Source organism: Phycodurus eques, chromosome 2, assembly GCF_024500275.1.
Source record: "Phycodurus eques isolate BA_2022a chromosome 2, UOR_Pequ_1.1, whole genome shotgun sequence".
In the NCBI taxonomy this organism is placed as follows: Eukaryota; Metazoa; Chordata; class Actinopteri; order Syngnathiformes; family Syngnathidae; genus Phycodurus; species Phycodurus eques.
In genome coordinates this window covers 6,420,089-6,445,909 of record NC_084526.1, presented here as the reverse complement: position 1 = coordinate 6,445,909, position 25,821 = coordinate 6,420,089, and the positions used below count along the sequence as shown (strand labels likewise).

At 40.4% G+C, this 25,821-nt stretch overlaps 2 protein-coding genes across 2 annotated transcripts; one reads left to right on the top strand and one right to left on the bottom strand.

Annotated features, from left to right (window-relative positions):
* Window positions 1-1,262: 1,262 nt before the first annotated feature.
* LOC133415069 (G2/mitotic-specific cyclin-B2-like) lies at window positions 1,263-17,973 on the top strand. The gene is given in 7 exon segments (XM_061700884.1): window positions 1,263-1,674; window positions 9,828-10,070; window positions 12,343-12,501; window positions 16,443-16,688; window positions 16,812-16,952; window positions 17,083-17,193; window positions 17,264-17,973. Coding segments are annotated over 7 exon segments (1,077 nt in total). The 5' UTR covers window positions 1,263-1,605; the 3' UTR covers window positions 17,372-17,973.
* A 17-nt stretch (window positions 17,974-17,990) lies between these two features.
* Window positions 17,991-23,743, bottom strand: crybgx (crystallin beta gamma X). The gene is made up of 6 exons (XM_061700872.1): window positions 23,700-23,743; window positions 23,285-23,333; window positions 22,976-23,097; window positions 21,605-21,740; window positions 21,295-21,434; window positions 17,991-18,123 (listed from the first exon to the last, which is right to left on the bottom strand). The coding sequence occupies exons 1-6, from the start codon at window positions 23,741-23,743 to the stop codon at window positions 17,991-17,993; spliced, it is 624 nt and encodes a 207-aa protein (XP_061556856.1).
* Between the last annotated feature and the right edge of the window lie 2,078 nt (window positions 23,744-25,821).

The window sequence follows — 25,821 nt, the reverse complement described above, 5'->3', positions numbered from 1 at the left end:
GAGAGAGGTCAAATGTGTCCAGTATAGCAGACGGTTCTTTTTATTTTTATTTTTTTTCCCCACGTTAGTCAACATGAATGTTCAAGTCTCTCGTTATGACAAAGCAGTTGTTGTCAATACAAATAACTGACAGCAGTTCTGAAAAGTCCTCCATAAATGTTCTATTGTATCTTGGAGGCCTATAAATTATTAAAACAATAACCTTTGGGTCACCTTTAACTAAAAAACAGAGACATTCAAAAGCTAAGATCGCCGAGTATAATTTCTTTACACTGAAATAATGACTTAAAAATAACAGCAATACCACCGCCTTTTTTCCCTATTCGACACTTGTTCATAAACTTAAAATTTTCTGGTGATGCCTCATTTAAAATGGTATTACAGCTACTTTCTGCTTACCACATTTCATTAATCAACATTGATTTATTACCCAGTGACCTGATATTGAAAAGAGCTAGTCTCGCAGAGATAACTGGTGACAATGGTTTGATAGATTCACATATTATCCTCACTAAGTTTGTAGTTCTACTTTTTTGTGCCATATTTCTTTGACCAACTTTCTGTCCCTCAATTTAGAATCTTCAATTAACCTACCAAGGATGTTTTGGGGATGTGGGAGGAAACTGGAGTACCCGGAGAAAACCCATGCAGGCACGGGGAGAACATGCAAACTCCACACAGGCGGGGCGGGGCTGGGATTTGAACCCCGGTCCTCAGAACTGTGAGGCAGACGCTCTAACCAGTCTACCCACCGTGCTGCCTGTAAACATTTTTTTTTTTTTTTTTTTTTTTATTGAAGCCCATATATATGTTGCCTTCTATTTATAACTTCATGTCTTATGTTTGCAACAAGGCCATCCGTGTCAAAATCGGCAAATAATTCAACGAGTTCGGATGAATTTAGTGGAGCCAAACAAATGTAACTCAATACAAGTGAATGGAAGGGTTCAATCCCCGGCCCCGCCTGTGTGGAGTTTGCATGTTCTCCCCGTGCCTGCGTGGGTTTTCTCCGGGCACTCGCGTGGGTTTTATCCGGGCACTCCGGTTTCCGCCCACATCCCAAAAACATGCATTAATTAGAGACTCTAAATTACCCGTAGGTGTGACTGTGAGTGCGAATGGTTGTTTGTTTCTATGTGCCCTGCGATTGGCTGGCGACCAGTTCAGGGTGTACCCCGCCTCCTGCCCAATGACAGCTGGGATAGGCTCCAGCACGCCCGCGACCCGAGTGAGGAGAAGCAGCTCAGAAAATGGATGGATGGATGGGACTGGCGAGTCCCGGTTCAAGATGGCGGCGCCGTCTGCCTACGTTCATATCCCAGCCGAGAAGTTCTCTAGTGGTTATGTATATCTATAGTCAGGGGCGTTGACCAATCACATTTGACGCTGCTCGATTTGAATGCTGCTAACGGTCACGGGCATTTTAGTTTGGTCGATACATGCCAACTTGTTCGCTTTTCCTGCTTTAGTATGCTCTGTCTCTTTCTTTCCTTTGTATTTGAAGTAGGGTCGTAAGGTAACGCGCGGCTACGTTTGCTTTATTCCTATTTTCAGTTTTTCAGCCTGTTCCAGTCGTTAAGCTATCTCGTCAAAGGTAGAATCGAAATGGCACGGATGGCGAAAGTTGCTCTTGGAGAGATTACCAACTGTCCTGGTGCAGCGGGCGTCACAAAGGTAACTTTTGTTACGCCGAATTTTACTAACATTCTTCAGAACATGCTGTTTTCCTAACACTCGTACCTCCCCAGTTGACATGGAGTCACGTATTCGACAAAAAAGAAAATGTTGGCCAAACTACTACCGTAATCGTTTGCCGCTGTATTGTACAACAGTACTCAACACGGTGATGTTAATTCTCCTCTCTCACTTCCTTGTTTTCCACCAATCACATATCATGTGGTAAACCCCACGAGTCCACTGACTGGCATTTGTGCGGCCAATTTCGCCCTTTTCATATTCATACATTGGCTTTGCAACGAAATTATTTACAGCTGAAAATGGTACCAAAAATGTTCAACACACCAATAAAGAACAGCAAATGGCGTGAATTAGTGGCAAACTCTTTTTAACAACTAAAGGCTTGACTGGATATGTGATCCAGACATCTTTAATTCAGTTTAACCAAAAATAACTTTTTTGAAATCCGGAAATACAGTCTTCCTAGCCTTTTCACATAATTTGCAAGGGCATTTCAACGAGGATAAATTACATCACTTTTGCAATTCATGTGGATGGGGTTTGTCATTCTGGATATCTCCAAATCAGTTGCAGATATCTGTAATTCATATGGTGGAAATGTAGCTATTTGTAACGCCAGTTTGAGAAGTCTACAATTGGAAACTGACAAGTTACTTATTCCAGTTCAAATTATCTTTATTTCACCTATATTCAAGATATCTACATGTCCCTTTACAAATATCTTAAATCAAGTTTTAACTAGGCTAAATGACATCACGATCTCGAAGTGGATTTATGACAAAGGTTACATATATCTACATTTCAGCTGCAGAGACCCGCTGGTGAATTACAGACATCTGCAACTGAATTGTAGAAGTCTGAGAAAATGACATGAATGGTCAAAGTTTTGTCCTAAGGCAAAATGACATTGCTGATATCTGTATTTTCATTTTGCAAAACTGAAGTACAGATGTCGTTTTGACTAGTCACAATTATGTTAGCTATCTTGAACAAAAATTCCAAATATTAAAACTATAATCACATCAGTCGGAAAGACGCGTTTGATATCTGCATCTGTAATTCCGTATAGTCAGAATTTAGCTCTTAAATTTTGAATCAGCTTCCCATACAACCATGATTGCACCCCTTTATGCTCTGTGCCAAGGTTTGCTTTATTTTTATTTTGGTTTCAAATGTGGAGATGCGATTATGCTGCTGCTCATTACAGAATGGATCCACCCCCTATTCTATTAGGATACAGTGCTGTTAGTCACCCCAAATCCAAAAAAAAGCTTCTTTTTTTTTTATTTTTTTTTTATAAAACTAATGTATATAATTGATATGCAAATCTTTATTGTTGTTGAATTAAAGGTAAAGAATGTCAGTGGCCCTTGCATAATTTTTATTATATCCATCTCCCCGCTTCTTTTCTGTATGCGGTCCTTGTAAGACAAATTGCACACCCCTGTCCTACATTGACCAAAGTATTGGAGTATGCACAGTGGCCACAACATTGTTTACCTTTTTTTCGCCCCTAGACCGGAAATGCATCACAAAATCAGACGGATAAGACAACTTTTACTGCTCATCTAAAAATAGATGTTTTGTACATATATTTTCATTTCATTTTTATTTAGATTTTTCTCATGTCATGGGGAATGGTGGTGGGGCAGCCTCTGTAGGTCAGCTGACACTGGCTTTACAGTACTACAAAATTTATTATGCTTATGATGAAAATGACACAAGTTAAAGTACAACCACTGACCTATACATTTGAAATAGTGTAACAAATTTATAAACTATCAGCGTCCGACGTTAAGAGCGTCATGAGCCAAGTTGTGGTGGCCCTGTCTGAACTTATACTGGTTCTGTATATTTATTATACAGTATGTTAAGTTTTAGTGATTATTTTGTATTTAGCATGTTTATTATTTAAGCCTCTTTAATAAATTAGTGCAATTGCATTCAGAGTGATGACTCTGTACTAACCTCAATACAATCAAAGCATTGCAATTGCGCAAATTAAAGTTGTTTAAAATAATAAATCAATTACAAAATTATTAAAATATATACTTAGCAGTGACATTCCAACAATGCTTTATTTTGTGTCTTGAAGTTGTGCGCACTATGTATAATTAGGAGTGCTCCGATGAGGGTTTTATGCCGCCAATTCCAGTACTGATAATCCGTGAGTGAGGTCTGCCAATCATGGCCAATACGATCATATAGATTAACTCTCAATGTTTTAATTTATTTATGGTGTGTGCTACTGGCTATATGATCTGACATGTTTGCATAGTTCAAAGAACCCTTATGAAGACAAAAACTATTGAAACACGTTTTCATTTGAGCAGACTTGTGTCACTGGGGGCACCCTTCTGGGGCCAGGCCTGGAGGTGGGGCTCAATAGCGATTGGCTAGTGGCCGGGCACAGCCCGAAAAGGTAACGTGGGTTCCCCTTCCCATGGGCTCACCACCTGTGGGAAAGGCCAAAGGCGTTGGGTGCTGTGTGAGCTGGGCGGCGGCCAAAGACTGGGACCTTGGCGGTCCGAACCCGAGTGGTGTTGTTATTGGACTTCTGTGCTCGTCACGAACTGTCCATAACGAACACCAGACATTCAGACATAAGAGTGTGTGCACTTGACACCAAGGCACTATTGAAACACGTTTTCACTTGGCACAAGGCACCCTTGGCCGCAGTTCGATGATCGACTTTGTGGTCATATTATTGGACTTGCAGCCACACTCAGGTAAAGAACAGACATGCAAATCAGTTGCCTTTTGGCGAAATTCGCCGTTTTCAACTCAAAATAGGCCATTTATGTGAGTCTTATAGATCCGATGAGTTTTTCCTCAGGGGAGTCGTCGTTGCTATCGTCATAGGCTGTTTCGTACTCCTTGAAAGCTGACACGTGATCCATTCCACATATCCACCATCTACACAAGTAATTTCTGAATATTACGCCGCAGCGGACTAATATGTCCTCACATCTGCCTGTGGTTCCGCCTGTATGATCAGGACCTGCTTTGGATAAGTCACAGGAGTTGATGAGACCAGAAAAAAACACTTCCGCCTCTTCTGCAGTTAAAAAGTGACGGTACTTTGACTCCGTTACAATGATCTAAATGTTGATTGCTGATTATATTGATCAATTATTGCTTATCAACTATTTCATGCGCGAGACTACAACTTCTGCATTGTGCACTGTTTGCTCCGATCCAATTTAAGAGCTAGTGACGTTTAAGTCTATTTCACCAATCGAACGACACAAGAAAGTCACATGACCTCACACGTCGTCTTCTATTGGGCTTCCCGGGTGTAGGTATTAACACTAGATAAGCCAGCCAGGCTGATCATCTTGCCTATGTGGCGACCACGTTGGGAAGGTCTTCGTTACCGTCAAGGCAATGGTGCGCGACTCGTGTTTACATTTAGATGAACAAAATCAACAGCGTTCATGTATTGTATTATTCGTCCGGCACTACCTGCCCAAACATGGACATTTCAACCCACTTATAACTTGAGAAAACATTTGCAGTAAATTGCAGATGTTTTAGTTTTGGCTGTGCATACACACGCGTGCACACACACAGCATTATTGGAATTTACACATGCACATTTTATTTTACATTCATGCTGTGGTTAAAAAAATCTGAATCAGAATCAGCATCATCTTTATTTGCCAAGTATGTCCAAAAAACACACAAGGAATTTGTCTCCGCTAGTTGGAGCCGCTCTAGTACGACAACAGACAGTCAATTGACAGAGAACACTTTGGAGACAGAAAGACATTGACAAAAAACAGTCACTGAGCAATAAAGGGTTAATAGTTATCTGGTAATGCCGGTATATTTTTTTTTTTTTTTTTTTTTTTTTTTTTTTTTTTTTTTTTGACAATTGTGCAAAAAGATGCAGAGTCCTCTAGCATTTAGAGCAGTTCGAATGACTAATATTGCAATAGTCCGGTGCAATGACCATTGTGCAAAGGGCGCCGAGACTTCAAGGAGTGTATGCGGTTTAAAGTGACGAGTACTGCGATAGTCTGGGACAATGTTGGTTGTGCAAATGTTGCAGATGCTACTCTGGCATGAGTGGCCAGTATATGCAAATAGTGCAGCATGGCGAGACGACAGTGAGTGCACGAGTAATACATAATTGGCTCCACAGAAATGTGACAACAAAATCAAGTCAAAAATTGCCAGCATGTTGTAATGAAATTGTAGGTTAGGTGTTTAAGAAGTTACTCACTATTTACTCAGTACTTGGGTAATTATTTCACTGTATACCTTTCAGCAAGTTTAAAAAAAACAAAACGATAACCGATCACAAGATGGAGTAATGTGTCTTTTTACATGACTTGTTCATTTATTGTATATACTTGTGTACTGTATCCATCCATCCATTTTCTGTACAGCTTATCCTCACAAGCTGGCGTGCTGGAGCCCATCCCAGCTCAAAATTATTCTCTAGCATTTTAGACAAAAGTTAAAACACCAATGACCTCTATGGGGTCTTTCAAGTTTTGGCCACCGACATAAGTTTAGGTCAGATCAACATTACATGACAGAAATGGGTGCTAACTTACTGAAATTCAATTACTTTATTGCAATTGAATTACTTGAATAAATACTCTTAATTACATGCTTACTTTAATTTTCTCACTGTCCCAGCTATATGGACGGGTATTGTCCAGAGTTTGAGTCCGTTTGACAATTGTTTTATTTTTTTATTTTGTTGTGGTTGTGGTCCCAGCGGAACCATGAAGCACACGTAACATCGGCGACAAGCGCTGATCCGCGAGTACATCTTGTATTAATTAGGAAACGGGCCTACAATTATCTAACTAGTTTCCGGATGTGAATGTTAAATGTATTAAGCGACAAAGCGATGTTAGGGATTATGTCACAACACAGAATGAACTAACTTAAAATTCAGAAATGGCCAATAAAGACAGAAAAATACTGTACTTAATAATTTACTGGAGAATGCATTTGGGATTTGCCTTTGAAGTTGATAATGGTGAAAAATGAAGTGAAACAGGCAATGGTTTTAGTCAATTCTTTTCTAGAATGAAAGTGCTTAAAGAGGAGGATGCTGTTCATCTGGCACAGCTTGAAGCAGGTATCAGGTGCAGGTGGAGATGGGCATGGCTCAAGTTGGAGGCCAAAAGAAAAAAATCAAAGAAATTAGGCACATTTAATGGACGGGGTGGACGGGGGTCCGCTTTGATGACGTCAGTATTACGTCGCTGATTCTTGCAGATGTGGTTCTGATTGCTGCATCAAGTTGCGATCTTCAGCTCTCAGTGGAGCGGTTTGCAGCAGTGTGTGAAGCGAGTGTGTATCAGCACCTCCAAATCTTAGACCATGTTTCTCAGTCAGACAAGGGTGTATCAAGGAAGAGATCCTACCCCCAAAGGGAGGAGTAATCTCAGGATCTTGTTAATGAGTGAGGGAAGAATGGCGCGCGATATCGACAGACAGGCTGGTGGAGCATCTGCAGTGATGTTGACTCTGGATCGGTCTGTCGTGGTAAGAAAGGAGCTGAGCTGAAAGGTAACTCTCTCATTTTGGATGGGTTGAACAATATGCAGAGTTATTTTTAGCCAGTTAAATAATATAACTGTCCCGCGGTAATGTTCTTGACAAGACTTTGAAAATATGGTCCTTCATACAAATTTGGGCAAATTGTTCTTGAAGTGAATTTCTATCGGTTGGTAGCTCTGCTTTTTATACAGTCAAGGACTATCTGCTGTTCCTGCTGTGTGCGCCTTGGCTTCTTGGGGGCAGTGTCGTGCGATGTATGCATGGAGCAACTCATTTAATTTAAGCTAAAACAAAAGAGCGAAGCCATCTTATAATGTCAATAAAATCGTTTTTCACAGATTAGGACAAATATATGTATACTATATATATATATGAATATTATATTACCTATATTACCTGTCTTTATGTGTTACTACGTGTTGTGCATGAATATTTATTTGAAGGAAAATCCTGTGACCAAATGCTAATATCAGCAAGCCTGTCAGTTAGGGTGTTCCATCAACTGTTAGCATTGAGCTGGCAATTTCTAAAACAATGTCTTGTATTTAAATAAATTAGGGTGATTGTTTTTGTTGTGCACTTTGTTTTACAGTAAACTCCAACTGGGCTGTCAGTAAACTGCTTAGAGCATGCTCAGGGAGGGCAGATTAACATTATACAGGGCTGCAAAGTACTAGCTGCTTTTATGAGGCTAGTGGCGTTAGCTTCACCTATCTTCTTGCGGCTAACCTGAATGTGTGCCTTTTTATCCAGTCAGGCAATGCTGGTCGCGTTTTTTTTCCCCCGTTGCATCATCCCAACATCCTGTCTTGGACGGGATGTTTTGGTGATAAAAGAATTTCAGACCGACACCGAAAATGCAGTTTCTGGCCATGTTCACTGGGTGAAAAATATCTTAGAAATAGAAAGAACTTAAAAATGTGTACTGGCGTGAGCGGGCCTGTGTGTAGGTGGTGGCCTGACACAGTGGCATAGTGCCCAAGGCCGCCGTTAATGTCGGACCCTGAATTATTCTTTTAAATTATGAAATTTTTTTGTTAACACCATAATTTGATACGCAATGGATAGATTTAACATGGTTGCTGCAGTGATTCCCCAAGTTTGAGAATTACTTGTGGGTAAGGCGGTATCAGGGTGGTGCTGTGGTGTTTGATTAGCACATTCAAAATAATCTAGTCAAAGGTTTATGAACTAGGCATATTTATTGCACGAGCATCAATGTAATTTTCAGTTAGCTATTTACAAAATCGACAATTTCAGTCTGAGCAATTGATCTTTGCTTTGAGAGGGGAAAAAAACTTTCACCAGCCATTAACTTATTTTTCGCGAAGTTGTCAATCATTCTTTTCATCTTATCATCCACAGCTATTTCCACTCTAAATATGATGGGCCAAGGCCACTCACCTAAGCTTGTCCCTATAAAATTTTTGAGGATGATATATTTTCCCAGAAACTATCATTATAAATGATCATCATAATAATTCAAGTACATCTTTATTAAGAGCGATTCACTTTTAATTCTTGAGAATATTGAACATTGGAATTGAAATGTAGAGTAAGTAACACAAGCAAAATGAATTGCTAATGTAAAAAAACATGCACCTTTTTTGTTTATTGCTTTTTCTAACAGAAATACTGGCAAATTCATTGTGGGTCTTTTTCTCTTCCCATCGCACTGATATTACACAGTAAACACTTAAACAACAATAGAATCTTTTCAATTCAGTGTAAGGCAAAACAATTGCCAGCAACAGTAGAGAAATGACGAGGAAGTGTAACAATATCACAATAAGTGAATTTTCATAGGTTGGCAGCTCTGCTGACGCCTCCAGTGAACACAGTCAGCAGAGGAAATGCAAGGCTCTTTACAGCAGATACCCTCTTTCTCAGTCTGCTATCCCAAGCAGCAGCCACAGACTCCACTGAAAATGACCGACTCGAACTTCTTCACGCCCGTCATCTTCATTCTCATATCCATTTTCATTGCTGGTTTTACTTTGCACTCTCGTTCATGTCTTTGATCTCACACTGACTAGAACTCAAAAGGCTGAACCGTGTTGATCGCTGACACCGGCTGGTACTTGTAGCTAATGCTAAAAACACCGGTGAAACTGGGTGGAACAATTTCTGATGTCACTACCCAGAATGCACTGCGAACCCAAACAATGGCAACCTATGTTGAAATAGTTTTCTTAAAAAAAATGTAAATCTGTAAATTATTTTTGAAAGTTTTTTTTACTTAAATCTAAAGCAATCATCTAAACCAAACATCATTAGTCCGTTTGTTTTAATCAATTGCCAAGGTCATTTTCTAAATTCATTTAAAATGGTGTAGAAGTGTCCTACTGTCAAGGTCATTTTTGCTGGCTAAACATTCATAACACCTCTCTAAATAGGTTTTCATGCTTTGGCACACTTATGGTCATCAGTGGTAATGGTACTCTGTTTGACACTGGAACTCAGTGATACACCACTATTAGACTGATGTACTTGGGGTGACAGTCACACAATTCAAAGACGGAGTGAAGAAAGCTTTTATTCCTTCCAATAATAAATCTGCTCTAAATATGAAACCAACCTAACTACAGGAATTTTGTCTCCAGAGAAGGGGACAAGGCAAAGTGGCAGGTGCTCAGAATCCTAAACCAGTCCAGCGGATGGTTGCGCTCCAGGTTAAAGCACCAGCAGCAGCTATGTCGATGGAGGAGGAAGAGGAGGCGCAACTGTGCCAGGCTTTCTCCAATACACTGCTCCCAGTGGAGGATGTAGACGAGCAGGATGCCTACATGCCCCAGCTCTGCTCTGAATATGTGAAGGATATCTACACATATCTGCACCACCTGGAGGTAATTTATTTATTTTTTTCACTGCCTTGTTACACAATGTAACACGTAAAGCAGCTGAAATAAGTATTTAACATGTCAGCATTTTTTCTCACTAAATATACTTCCAAAGGTGCTATTGGCCTGAAGATTTCACCGGATGTTGGGAGCAACCCAAGTAATCCATACATACAAAGAAAGTAAAACAAATAAGATCAGAAATTCAGTAAAAATGTGAATCTGACACGGGAAAAAGTACTGAACACAAGAAAGGGAGGTGCAAAAAGGCATGGAAAGCCAAGACAACACTTAAAATCTATCAATAATCAAACAGCAATCCAGCCCCTTGTCAGTGTAAATGAGTATCAGCTGGTTCAGTCCTAATTGATGGCCTACAAAAAGGTCTCATTGGCAAGGTGTGAGTCAAGACACATTTCATGATGGGTAAGAGCAAAGAACTGTCTCAAGACCATCACAAACTAATTGTTAACTAACATAACCATGGCATTGGTTACAGGTGCATATCTAAGTTTCTGAACGTTCCAGTGAGCACAGGTGGGGCCATAATACGTAAGTGGAAAGCCAATCATACCGCCATAAATTTGCCACAATCAGGTGCTCCTCGCAGGATTTCCGACAGAGGAGTGCAAAGATTAATCAGAATAGTTGTCCAAGAGCCAAGGACCACCCGTGGAGAGCTTCAAAAAGACCTGGAATTAGCAGGTACTGTTGTCACAAGGAAAAGAGTGAGTAATGTACTCCGCCGCCATGACGTGTATGCATTGTCACCACACAAGACCCCATTGCTGCTGGGGGAAAAAAAGCAGGACAAAGCTCGTTTAGTTTGCTGAACAACATTTGGATAAACCAGTTACATACTGGGGGAATATAGTCTGGTCAGATGAGAGCAAAATTGAACTGTTTGGATGACATAATACCACGTTTGGAGGAGAAATGGCACCGCACATCACCCTAAAACACCATACAAACAGTGAAGTTCAGAAGTAGGAACATGATGGTGTGGGTCTGCTTTTCAGCAAATGGTACTGGTAAACTTCCCATTATCACTGGGGAACACAATTTTTGTTGAGTTAGGTCTGACAGCTATTTTAGAGTGCAGAATCCAAGACTGATCAGTTTTTCAAGTTTTTGAACAAAGTGGAACAAAGGAAAACTATACCTATGTAAATAAAACACTAAGATTGAATAGTTACAAGCTTTGAAAGCTCAAAAAACTGCATAAAATGACATAGGACTTAGAATGGTATGTCCATGGTTACAAGGTTAAGAGAAAAGCCAGCACAATCCTCTTAAATCCTACTATGCTAGCTTTCTGTTTGCAGATATTGATAGTACTGACCTATTGGGAGCTGTGCACACCTCACCGCAATCTCAATTGTGACTGCACAAACAAGTTTCCATGTAGCTGTAGATGAGTCCAATCATAATCAGCTGGCAAGCCTTACTCCAGCTAATCAGTGGAATTTTGCTTATCTGGAGGGTAAGCTGTGAAGAGAAAAAACTTGATGTGCTAGAAAAAAAAACTGCAATTTTGAAATCAGCATGCCAATTTTAGTTTTAATCAGCATAAAAATCTAACTCAACAGAATTGTTTTTTTTTTTTTTCAAATTGTTCCCCAGTGTTGTTGAAGGAAGAATGAATGGGCAAATGTACTGATACATTCTTGACAAAAATATGCTGCCATCTAAGAGGTTGATGAAAATGAAACGAGGGTGGACATTTCAGCAGGATAATGATCCAAAACAACCTGCCAAGGAAACGCTCAACTGGTTTCAAAGGGGGAAAAGATACCTCCTAGAATGGCCCAGCCAATCACCTGACTTGAATCCAATCGAAAATCTGTGGAAAGAACTTCAAATTTTGAAGGTTACGTGGTCTTCTTTTCTCAACCTTGATTTGAAACTGAAGACTGCTTGTGTGGAGGAATGGGCAAAAATCACACCAGAAGCAATGCATGCAACTTGTTTCTCCTTACAGGAGGCATCTTGAAGCTGAGATTGCAAAAAAAGGCCTTTGTGCAAACTATTACATAAATTCCAGTTGGCATGTTCAGTACTTTTTTTCCCCTTGTCATTTCACATTTTTACACACAACTTAATTTCTGATCTTATGTGTTCTACTATTTTGTATGTATGGGTTACTTGGGTTGTTCCCAACATATGGTGAAATTTTCAGTTCAATAGCACCTTTGGAAGTGAGGAAAAAATGGTGACGTGTTAAATACGAATTTCAGCCATTGTAATATACTCTGTGTCTCATTGCTCCTTTGCATAGGTAGAGCAGGCTGTATGTGCTAACTACATGCAGGGTTATGATGTTACTGAGCGCATGCGAGCACTTCTCATCGACTGGATGGTCCAGGTTCACGCCAGGTTCCAGCTGCTGCAGGAGACCTTGTATAGCTCTGTTGCCATCCTCGATCGGTTTCTCCAGGTAGGATCCATCCCAATTAATGTAGTCTTCTGGACTTTTGGTAGAGGGATATGTTTTTCATGTTTTTTTTTAATTATTTGCAGCAGTGAAAAGTTCATATTTTTATTGATTTGAAAATACAGTGGAACCTCGTTGGAACACTAACTAATAGGGGCGGCGGGGTGTCGCCCAGTATAACCGATTGTCCGTTACATTGAAGCACTTTTTTAACGAGTCCTAAAGCACCCAGTACAGTACAAAGTTATGGTAAAGATAAAAAAGGCTTAAATGTTTGACATTTCACATTTTATCCAAACTTACCACATCTGTGTGCTTGGTCATGGTGATATTGTTGACAGTACTCATCATAGGCGGGTCGCTTTCATGAGGAAAGGAATTACTGTGCTTCCTAGTTTCACATCTGTTGCCAAAAGTGAAGGGCTTGGAAAAAAAATCCCAAAAAACTTACTGTACCAAAAATAGCATGTTCCAGACTTTCGTATTCTTCAGTTAACACTGTTGCTTTCTCTCTCTCTTGCTCTCGCACTCGCTCTCTCTGTCTTACTCTCTCTCTTTCTATCTATATTTGTCGCTGCGTTCCTACGGCGCAATAGATATAACCATCATGACATGGCTACAACGTAGGCATGGCCTGCACATCTTCTGGAATTGGGTATTTTTTGTCTATCAGGTTTAAAACTTTCCAGGATTTGCTGCTTCTAATTTCTTTGGAAGGAGAAAAACAACCTTATCAGCAAGAAAAATGTGAACAGAGGCATCGCAAGCAGCGCGAACAAAAAAAGCATCTGCACTGTATGAAAGCAGGAGCAAATGGCATATTAGTAATTTAGTGACTTCATGATTAGTGACGCTAGCTAGCCTAGCTAATCAAGGTGCAGAGCTGTGAGACAGTGAGGCAGACAGAGTGGCCCTTTTGCTGTGTCTGTGTAGCAAGGGGCGGCAACTAAGTTAGGTTCCGCGCCAAATAATGGCGCGGAACCTAATTTATTGGGAGCAAAACCTAAAGATATGGGACAGCATCCAAAAAAGGAGACAGAACACCAGCAGATTACTGAGGAATCCAGCTGGCTTCTTAAACCCAGAGAGATCTGCTGTGGATGGTCGCTACAGCGAAGGGCCAAAAAAAGAAGACGCAAGTCAATGCAAAACATTGATATCAGACTAACAAATAGATTTGAACACTTTAACAAGACCCTGGCGAAGAATGCTAATCCCCCACCACCACTGAAATGTATAAAACTAAATCAGACAACGAAAAAATGGCACCCCAAACATTCAATGTTGGTGATGGAGCTGTCAAGGATGTGAAAAGTTTTTGCAGCAAGTACACTACCAAGGTAGTGTTTTACCAACGATATGATGACTAATGGCTCTTGAAAAAATCTGTCATTATATACACAGGGGCCCTGGATTTTGTTAAGCAGTCATCAGAAGTACTGAAATGAGATTTCATTGATCTCCTAACAAAAGTGCAATGTTTGGATGTGTTAAGTGAACCTCTCCTATTGGTACAATCTGGAGAAGAATGTTTCAGCAGCCCCAGGCAATTAGATAAGTGGCTGAAAGAAATGTGTACTGCGCTATCCGTGAGCTTCATTGACAATTTCAGAATTTTTTTTGGGGGGGGGGGGTGCGCAGACATCTTGACAAGGGTGTATTGCTGCTGTTTTTAAATCATTATTTCAGTGTAAAGAAATTATCTTGCGTGATTGTAGCTCCCTTTTATTTATTTATTCATTTTTTGGTAAAAGGTTATCGTTTTAATCATTTCTTGACCTCTAAGATACAATGGAAAATTTACGGAGGATTTTTTCAGAACTGCAGTCAGTTATTTGTACTGACTACAAGAGTTTTGTCATAACGGTAGACTAACATTCATGTTGACAATAATATAAAAACAAAAAAACAAACACAAAAGAACTCTTTGTTACTGGATGCATTTGACCTCTTAACATATAAAAAGTCCAACCCACACTCAAGGTCACATCTTAGACCTGGTCATCTCTAAGGATGTTGAAATTCTATCAGTTAAGGGTATGGCTATTTCTGACAATTTTGCTCCCAAAAGTTCACACTACCTCTGTCTATTAAAAAACATACATAAATGAGAGTACTATCACTAAGTTTGTGGAGACAATAGCTGTCACAAACTGTGAATACTGAGACAGTTGATGAACGTTTGGATAAAGTCACCTGGAAAATCTCAATTGTCCAGAATGCTGTCACTCCTGTTAAAACTCAGACAATCTTAAGGTTCCCTAGAACACCGTGGAGGAGCACAATGATGGTAAAGTCCTCTAAATCTAAGTGTAGGAAAGCAGAATATAAGTGGTGAAAAACTAAACTCCAAATTGACTGAACTCTACAGACAGTCTTTGTAATTTCAACCAAAAGTTAAGGGTTCTTTATACTCGCGCGGGCGGAGACCCCGCTGACATCACTGCGGCTGTCCCGCGTGTAATTTGCCTTTATACTCTAGCGCGATCCACGCGCGCAGTTTTGAAAATGTACTGCAGTTCACCTCCAAGTTGGGGGTGTCGCTACGGCTGGTATTTGGTAGGACACCATAGTGGGGAGATTTTTTAAACAAAGCAGCAACAATGGTCACCGTGGAACAGTGTCTGCTAGAACAAATGGACCTAGATGACCAGATGATGCGTTTAATTATGCTGCAAAATGGTTCAAGGCGGCGGCGTCGTAGATGGTATGTAAAACCAAGGGGCCTGCTGATCAGATACGTCATCACAGCATGTGACTAAAACGGACCAATCACGAGAGATGATCTCCGGTGTTCTATGCGCAGCAACAATTTTTTGCCGTGTGCGCGTCAAGCTACGTAGAGGGGCCGTGCGGGCCAATTCGTCTGTCACGCGATGCAATCCAGGCCTTGTCGGCTGCACGACTGCAGGAGTATAAAGAGGCCATTAGTCGGGGCTAGACAGCAACACTTTTCTAAAATCATCAGTAAGGACCTCAACAGTACTCTCATTCAGTTTGCTGCTGTTTTTTTTTTTTTTTTTTTTTTTGCTGAAGTTGACAAGCTCCCAAACGCCCCTAATCAGATAGCTCCCGAACTCCTAACATAAATCTAAAGAATGTTCTTATTTTTGTTGAAAAATACAATATCATCAGGTTAGATATTAGCACAAATCAGCAAAATGATAAATTTATGCTACATATGAAGTCACCCAGAAAAAACTATTACCATGTCAGAATTTGATACAGTTGACTAAAAAAATTGTAGAGAAAACGGTTGGTAGAGAAAACGGTTTAGCAGCTGAAACGATCAAGTTGTCTTGCCTAAATACCATCTTTTTCAATACTATTGCGACGTCTGTGGTAGCTGATTTGCGGCAAATAATCAATTGCTCACTTCAGTCAGGCGTGTTTCCTAAAGCTCTTAAAGTAGCTGCCATTAAGCCTCTTTAAAAAAAAAAAAAAAAAAAAAATGTATAAGACCGGCTCGAAGCATAATTTTGACTATTTTTTGTTTTTTTTCTGTCGTGCCTTCAAAATACGTCTTCATGTGAAAATGTTATAATTTTGTAATTGATGTATTCCTTGAAGCATTATTCATTTGTGCAATTGTAATCACTTGATTTTAGTAAGGTTAGTACACAGTAATAGCCTTGAATTGTACTAATTTGTTTAAATTTGGCTTTTTTGGGGGGTTTTATGTGCATGTGTCAAATGTGCATTGTCTATTCGCAAACTGGTGAGCTAGAGCATGTGTGATGTCACTTCCTTGATTTGCGGCCAAGATGGATGTGCCCATTTGATTGACAATTTTGCCATAAAAGTGCAATAAATGAATATAGAGGTGTATTTTCAGCTTTTAGGCCCCTTTCTTGGCTAATTACTACAATTCAAGCCGAATATGAATTTGGCCAGCTTCCTTTTTAAGTGAAAAAAAACTAACAGGCCATCCTCCTGCCCTGCAGGTTCAGCCAGTTTCTCGTAGAAAGCTGCAGCTTGTCGGTGTGACTGCAATGCTGCTTGCCTGCAAGTATGAGGAGATGTATCCTCCAGAGGTGGGAGACTTTGCCTACATTACGGACAACGCGTTCACCAAGGCTCAGATTTTGGAGATGGAGCAGTTGGTTCTGAAGCGCCTCAACTTTCAACTCGGACGTCCCGTTCCGCTACATTTCCTCAGGAAGAGCTTCAAAAGTGGCTAATGTGAGATTGTGTAGTTCAAGTTGACAGACTGATTCGCGCGTTTTATCCAAATTGCATTAAGCATTGTCAGGTGTCTACTTTTGCTGATCCACATTATGATAAATGTCTCGCTTGGGCATGTTTTCTTCCAGTCAGACATAGAAAGGCATACACTGGCCAAGTATCTGATGGAGTTGACCCTCATTGACTACCAAATGGTGCATTATCACCCTTCTGAGATTGCTGCTGCTGCTATGTGCCTCTCTCAGCTGCTGCTGAATGGACTATCTTGGGTCAGTTGGATAATAAGCTGCAACAATGTGGTAATTTTGTTTATGCAAGGGCCTGAGTTGTGTGTAGGCTTACTTGATTTTTAATGGAATCGTTTTTCAGAAGTATTTATTTTACTGTCTTACCTGTCAGTCAACCACACAGGCATACTACTCGACGTACGAAGAGGCACACCTGAAGCCCATCATGCAGCACATGGCCAAAAATGTTGTGATGGTAAATAGCGGGAAGACAAAGTTCCAGGTGAGTGGCTGGTGAGCACAATGAGTTCAACATGAGAAGCACAGTGTGAGAAGTGTTTCTCTCTTTGCAGGCTGTGAGGAACAAGTATTCAAGCAACAACTTTATGATGATCAGCCTGATTCCTCAACTCAAGTCACCGCTCATCAGCAATATGGCGGCTGCTCTCAATGGTCCTTGAACTCTGCATATACATATATTTTTTTTATTGCCTCCACAATGCACTTTATTTTAGATCATTACTAGGCTGAGACTTCTCTGCTTTTTAAAAATATATATATAGAGAGAGATATTTTGTATGACTCATTCCAAAGATGGTTATTGAAATGATGCAACTGGATTCCTGAAAATCTACGAGCTGCTTTACACCTCTTCCCGGTCCTGGCACATTTCTAATCTGTACGCTTGTGGGAGGTTGATTGTTTCAAGCAACCTCCCTTAAGATTATTCTTTTCAAAATGTTAATTTAGACATTTTGTTTGGAAAAATTTCCCACCAAAACTTAGCCAGGTAGTGACCGTTTGCATTTTATTACTTGTCCTTAATCCCTTGTTTGGTATCCACATTGTGACAAATGTGTATATCATTTGCTGGAAGTCTTTAATGTTCAACTTCTCAGATTTTAAATTCCTTCTATGTGTTTGGTTCCATCAGCTACTGTTTGGAACTGATGGTTTCACTGAAAAAAATTCTGCAGTTCTTTGAATAAAGTGATTTGAGAAAAAAATTGAATCAGTTTATTGGAGTACAATGAACATGTTTATGTAAAAATGAGTGGGACAGTCTGTGGATGAGCTGAGTTAATTGAAGCGGACTCTTCTCATAGAGCCCACAGCGTTGCTCTGGCTGCCCCAATCTGAGAAGTTGTTGAATTCTCGTTTCTCCAGGATGTAATGAGGCCCTCTGTAGTTTGGTTCCTGATATACAACCCACCTACAGACACACCGGTTAAGCAGAGTGTAAACTTGCAAATTAAAAATGTATTTAAACCTTTGCCAATGCAAATTTGTCATTGTCTTGCATCGTACATGCAGTTCTAGCCAAGGATCACTTGATGTTACGAAACACCATCCATTTGCCATACCGCTTATCCTCACTAGGGTCACAGGCGGCCTGGAGGCTATCCCAGCTATCTTCGGGCGAGAGCCGGGTACACCCTGAACTGGTCACCAGCCAATCACAGGGCACAGATAAACAAACAACCATTCGTACTCACATTCACACCTACGGGCAATTTAGAGTCTTCAATTAACCTAGCACGCATGTTTTTTGGGATGTGGGAGGAAACCGGAGTACCCGGAGAAAACCCACGTAGGCACGGGGAGAACATGCAAACTCCACACAGGCGGGGCCGGGATTTGAACCCTGGTCCTCAACTGTGAGGCAGACATGTTAACCAGTCTTGAATCAATCATGAAACACCATGATTTCCAAATTTGTCATTGTTAATGTGTTGTTTCATATAGTTGGACAAAGGCATGCTACAGTATTTAAACTGAACTACTTTTGCAAAAAAAAAAAAAAAAGTGAAACCTTTGAAATTACTGTAATTTCTCGTGTATAATGCGCACCCATGTATAATATGCACCCCAAAGTTGACCTAAAGATTTTGGAAAACCCTTCCATGTATAAAGCATTTTTACAATGCATGATTTTGCTTCTACCCATATGATCAAAACATGATCTGTATTTTGTTAGTTTTTTCAAAGAATTATTCTGAAGTTAAAAACTTTATTTGAACACATAATACTTTTTTTTTTTATTTACTTGCTCTTATTTTGAAATTCACAGCCCTACTTTTATTTAGTAAATTAGAAAACACGTGCTCATATGTTTGATTACTCAGGCAGAATTTGTAAGACGGGTACAATTATTTAAAGAAAACATGAAGGACCAGGCAAAACACATTTAATTTTATTTTATTGGGATTGAAATTAAACGGTCAAGCATTTCATAAAAGCATTATCATTAAACAAAACATAAAGAAATTAATGATGGTTGTTCAGTCATCAGTCATTTTTAAAACAAGATTTCACAAATTCTGCCAGGGTATGTAAACTTATGAGTACAACTACATATATGCAGTCATAGGTACCCCCTGTCATATTGGAATGAAAGTGAAGGCTGCACATTTTTTTATAACCACTAGGTGGCGGTGGCATTTTGGAATGAAAATCCATCCATCCATTCATTTTCAACACCGCTTATCCTGGTTAGGGTCGGGGGGCACTGGAGCCTATCCCAGCTGACTTTGGGGGAAAGGCAGACTACACCCTGAACTGGTCGCTAGTCAGTCGCAGGGAACATATAGACACAGACAACCATTCACATTCACATCGTCACTGAGTGGGAACTGAACCCATGCTGCCCGCACCAAAGTCAGGGGAGTGTATACAATATAATTACATTATAAATTATATACAATTATAAAATGTGAAAGTTTTTTTCCATTTGCCCCTGTACCTATGTATAATGGGCACTATTGATTTTTGACATTTTTAAAAAATACTTGGGGGGGGGGATTATTATGAGAAATGATGGTACCTGGATTTCTGCATTAATTGGTTGTAAAATGTGACCTGATTTAAGTCACAATAGACAGTTTTATGAAAGTAATCCCAATAATTCTGTTTTTACTGAGCATGTAAACATCACAGTTCAGGGTGGGAAAAAGTATGTGAACCTATGGAGCCTCCTTTCTCAGCAGTAACCAACAAAATGTCTCCTGTATTTGCAGCTCCAATCGGAATATTAATTAATTCATTCATCTTCCGTTCCGCTTATCCTTCACAAGGGTCGCGGGCGTGCTGGAGCCAATCCCAGCAATCTTCAAGCGAGAGGCGGGGTATACCCTGAAGTGGTCGCCAGCTAATCGCAGGGCACGTATAAGCAAACAACCATTCACGCACACATTCACACCTAAGGGCAATTTAGAGTCTTCAGATCAACCTACCATGCATGTTTTTGGGATGTGGGAGGAAACCGGAATGCCCGGAGAAAACCCACACAGGCACGGAGAGAACATGCAAACTCCACACAGGCGAGGCCGGATTTGAACCCCAGTCCTCAGAACTCTTGAGGAAGATATGCTAACCAGTCGGTCACCATGCCACCACAATCTGAACAATGGTAAGGAATTTCAGGAACCATTTCTCTTTACAACAATTTAAGATTCTTGGGATGTCTAGTGTTAATCTCTCTCAAGGTAATGCCACAGTATCTCTATCTGGTTGAAGTCTGAGCTCTGACTGGGCCACTCCAGTTTTCTTTTCAATTTTCTTCTGTTTAAGCATTCAGATGTGAATTGACTTTGGGTTGTACTATTGCATCACCCATCTTCTGTTAAGCTTCATTTGGCGAACATGGTCTTTCTTGGAGAAGTCAGTAGCCTCGGGGTTCACATAAACCTCCACCCCTGCACTGTGAATGTTTACATAGTACATCCAATAGAAACAGGAAAACAATTTTGTGGTATTGGTTTAAGACTGTCTATTCTTGTGACTTTTAATCTCAGACTCTGTTATGACCAATTTGTACAGCATTTCAAGTAATTCCTAAGGGTTTAAATACTATTCCACCAACTGTATATTAAGCGACTAATTATATGGACAAATACCAGAAAGGTGGAGCCCTATTTAAACAATTCCACATTTAACATAACTGCACCTAACTTTAACATAAATCATAACTGCATCTGGGAAGTACCCCCTCCCAAGGAAGTGGATTCTTTGACCAGAGGTTTACAGTTGATACAGTGCTCTCAGGTGTTTTGATGTTTTAGTGGTTTCTAATCATGTCAATGGAATTCTATATTCTGTACTTTAACATTGTTTGTACGGCTGTGGCTCAGTTGATAGGACAGGTCGCCAGTTTGAATCCCCGCTCCGATTATCCGCGCGTTGAACCATGGTGTGGTGTATGAAAGTGTGAATGTGAGGCTTTGTAAAGCGCTTTGGGCAGTGGTTTAGTGTCAATAAAGTTCTAGATAACTGTAAGTCCAGTCCATTTACCATTTTAAGGGGAGAGGTGGGACATTCGCCATCTTTGCTTGTCCAAGAGGTGTTCACACTGATAGGAAATTTTGAGAGGCTGTACTGTACTTACGCTCCTCCCAGCACACGAATGGAGGCTACTCTGTTGAGGCTGTAGCGGCTCATCAGGTTGGGAATGTCATCCTGGATCTCCATCTTCTTACCAGAGAACCCAGCTCGCTCAAACAGCTGAGCTCTGGCAGGGTTGTTGTCCTACAAGACAAGATCAAAATGCACCTTATTTTTGTGCACAGATTTTTCCATTAGAAATAATTCCCCTTGAATGTAGTGTCAACCCAAAAAAAAAAACAAATCTGAATCTTCTCGTTGCAGTTTTGATCCAAAACCTGCCACAATGTCGTACTGTATGTGTGCACTTTCACCTGCTTGACAGCTCTGACAGAGGAGATGTGGTCCGCCTGGGCACACCACTTGTCATAGCAATTGTACTCGCCACGCTCAGACATGTCCCAAAGGTACTGGCGACCTCGGAAGTTGTCATGCTCGTAACCGATCCATCTAGAAAGGGTGGCGAGTCAAAAGGAATATAATCAAAACTTGCATTTTGCAATCAAACCTCAAAGTTGAGCTCATTTTGCTAAATGAGTGCAAGTCAAAATCATTAGCCCATCCGAGAATATTGTTGGACACTTGCTTACTTCAAGTGACCTATCTCACTATTTTGGCAGTGACACCTTATCACATAAATTAAGAGTCTCCTCAAAACCTTCTTGTTCATGTTACTCAAAGCCAGCTGAACAAAATTTGAATGTAATTGCAAATTAGGCTACTGTCCAAACCAGCTGTGTGTCTCAAATGAAGTAAATTTAAGAATAGAACAGAATATTAAGCATTGGTGACCTTAGCTGACCACGAAATACTCCAGCTCCCCCTGACCCTGATGATGAGTGCTTTAGGAAATGTATGGGTTGATGGATGATTCAAAAGACATCTCGAAATAAAAATCGGAAAATGCTGGTCACCAGTCGCTTCGGGGTACACACGACTAACTTTTATGAATCCATATGAGTGTGGGTGGTTGTGTGTGCTGTGTGATTGACAGGTGAGCCCTGAACCGTTTTCAGCTGGGATGGACTCCAACACCTGCCATGGTCCTGGATAAGTGGTATAAAAAAATGATAAATAAAAAAATATTCAGAGAGTTACATTAAACCTTGTCACGCATACTTAGTAATGATTATTACTTTTGAACAGATTCTACTATTCACAATAAAGATAAGTTAAAGACAGGAATAAATCACCCCCAATATCGTCAGTGCTACGAAGGCCTTTAGGGGTCAAAAATGCTCCATCTCAAATCAGATTTCTATAATGATGTCTGTGATTATGCATTATGAGTTATTCTTACACACTACCATAGACAAATGGGACAAATTATTATACTGTAATTTAATTAGAAGCATTGCGTGAGGTCTGGACGAGTGATGTAAAGATGGAATATCTTTGCATGCATCTTATTTTTTTTTTAAAATAATTCTCCGGTTTCATATTCAATTTATAATTTTTCAAAATTAAATTAGTTTATTAAATACTAAGTGAAAGGTACCGTATGAGTAATATTATGACGGATGTGAACTAGTGTTGTTTTCATATTGTATTTGTTTTTACAGATTGTAATTTGGATTACTTAGAGAAGGAAGCAAAACTAGCACTGATTTCCATTGACAGGGGCAGCCATGCATTGGAGTGTCACGGCATACTCTTTTCGCCTGTAAATTGCAGTGTGCACTTACGCTCCACTCTCCACCTGCACAGAGTTGCATCTCTCTGGGAAGTTTTTGTCACTGAGCCTTGCACAGTCAGAACTCAGGTCCAGGTGTCTGCCTGAAAAGTTACGCTGTTCATAAAGGGTCACCTGAGGAGAAAATAAAGACAGGAACTGAGCTGGATGTCACGTCATGACTTGATCAGGCACAAATGGTGGTTTTCGCTACATTTTGCAAAGAGCATCTTAGTCACTGATAGAGAGCAGTAGACAGCATCTGTCAGAAAAAGCTTAGTGTGTTGACCAATAACTACAGGTATACCATGACTTGACTCACCCTCCCACTGGACCCGTAGAAGGCACGTTGGAGCACAGACCCCAGCTTGCTGTAGATATAGACATTGTTTCATCACATAATATTACATTTTTTTTTTTAACTATTCATTACCAAAATGAGAATAACCTGTTATTGTCTTGTCAAGAAATATCTGAAATCCCATTCAATTTAGCATAAATAACGGTAAATTAAATAAGGGGTGGGGGCGGGGGTGATCTGTTCCAATCTATCAAATTCTAGCCACACTTTTGCACCGAAAGTGTGCATTTCTCCTAAGCCATTTTTTGATGATTTGGGAAACCTAGTGTTGGAGTCTGAACACAGCAGGGGTGGATTGTGATGGATCCAAGGGCCCACCCACTTCCACAGACCTGAACAGAGGGCCTGCCTGCGCCGCACACCACTGTCAACATACCTGGTCGGTTGAACTAATCCTGGGACCTTAGTAAAGATGTTCATGTCCGCTCAGTGAGGCCACAAAAGAGCTCCTTAAATAGAGCATGTTCGGTTGAGCTGACAGCTACCAGAAAGCTCACAGTGGTTCCCTGAACAGTCGTCATGGCTATTGATATGCTAAATGTACAACCCCACTTGTCTACTCAGTCGACATGAACACATCAGGTAATAGAATTGCAAATATACAAACGCAACAAGGTGAGAGAAGCATCTGACATTCTGACATGTTCATGTGTGCACAGAAAAGTGCCATGCTAGCTGGTTTAGCATTGAACAATTCAGCATTTTGGAGAAGAGCCTGTTAACAATGCACCTCATGATAATGACTGTATTCATGCTTTGTGTGTAGCCTGAGTTCCAGGCCACTGTGTTCACTGAAAAGGTCATGACCTGGAGAGGGGCTGCACTCACAGTGGAGGGCCCCAGCTATGGAAACACTTAGTATGACTTTTGCTGCTTATGCGCAGAGACACACTGATAAAAACTACAACCGATTGACTGCCTTACGTGCAGCTCTCACCAAACAGTACAATGCTTGGAAAGTCGTACAGTACATACTGGACAGTAAATGCTATGTAGGATTCTGCCACAGGGTTTTGAATGTAATAATACGGTCATGCACACCTTCATTTTTTTGCATAAGCTGTATAATATCATCAGAAATGAATCGAAATGTCCTAAACTTATATCATCAGGATCTTTTAATTGGATTTCCAAAGTAATTCAACAAAGAATTTATTTTCTTTTTTCAACTTAGATATTGTAATTTCAAAGAAAGAAAAAAAAAACTGAAAACAGCATGTGCAGCAATATTGGCACCCCTCCTAAATATTCTTTCTGAAAACCGGTCCACAATCTGGAGTTGATTTTCAAGAGTCAAAGATGGCTGCTGGTTGTGTTGTGTTTTGACCACTGTGTTTTCAACCTATATTTAATTGAATACACTACAAAGACAAGATATTTAATGTTCAAACTGATAAACTTCATTTTTTTTTAGCAAATAATCATGAACTTAGAATTTTATGGCTGCAACACATTCCAAAAAAGATGGGACAGGGTCATGTTAACCATTGTGTTACATCACCTTTTCATTTAACAACATTCAATAAACGTTTGGGCACTGAGGACACTAATTGTTGAAGCTTTGTTGGTGGAATTATTTCCCATTCTTGCTTGATGTCCAGCTTCAGCTGTTCAACAGTCGGAGGTCTCCGTTGTCGTATTTTACGCTTCATAATGCGCCACACATTCTCAATGGGAGACAGGTCTGGACTGCAGGCAGGCCAGTCTAGTACCCGCACTCTTTAACACGTGCAGAATATGGTGTGGCATTGTCTTGCTGAAATAAGCAGGGGCGTTGCTTGGATGACAGCATTTGTTTCTTCAAAACCTGTATGTACCTTTCAGCATTAATGGTGCCTTCACAGATGTGTAAGTTACCCATGCCATTGGCACTAACACAGCCCCATAACATCACAGATGCTGGCTTTTGAACTTTGCGTCCATAACAGTCCGGATGGTTCTGGACACGACGTCCACAATTTCCAAAAACAATTTGAAATGTGGACTCGTCGGACCATAGAACACTTTTCCACTTTGCATCAGTCCCTCTTCGATGAGCTCCGGCCCAGAGAAGCCGGCGGCGTTTCTGGGTGTTGTTGATAAATGGCTTTTGGTTTGCATAGTAGAGTTTCAAGTTGCACTTACAACTGTAGCGCCGAACTGTATTTACTGACATTGGTTTTCTGAGGTGTTCCTGAGCCCATGTGGTGATATCCTTCACACATTGATGTCGGTTTTTGATGCAGTGCCGCCTGAGGGATCGAAGGTCACGGGCATTCAATGTTGGTTTTCGGCCTTGCCGCTTACATGCAGTGATTTCTCCAGATTCTTTGAGCCTTTTGACGATATTATGGACCGTAGCTGATGAAATCCCTAAATTCCTTGCAATTGTACATTGAGGAACATTGTCCTTAAACTGTTCGACTATTTTCTAACGCACTTGTTCACAAAGAGGTGAACCTCGCCCCATCTTTGCTTGTGAATAACTGAGCAATTCAGGGAAGCTCCTTTTATACCCA

What these genes read in the sequence shown, in the direction of transcription:
- crybgx (XM_061700872.1), bottom strand. Translation starts at nt 23,743, where the DNA reads ATGAACATCTTTACTAAGGTCCCAGGATTAGTTCAACCGACCAG. An exon ending in GGATTAGTTCAACCGACCAG is followed by an intron (nt 23,334 to 23,699) that starts GTATGTTGACAG and finishes CTATATCTACAG; the next exon opens with CAAGCTGGGGTCTGTGCTCC. An exon ending in ATTCGTGTGCTGGGAGGAGC is followed by an intron (nt 18,124 to 21,294) that starts GTAAGTACAGTA and finishes GTGTGTCTGTAG; the next exon opens with GTGGGTTGTATATCAGGAAC.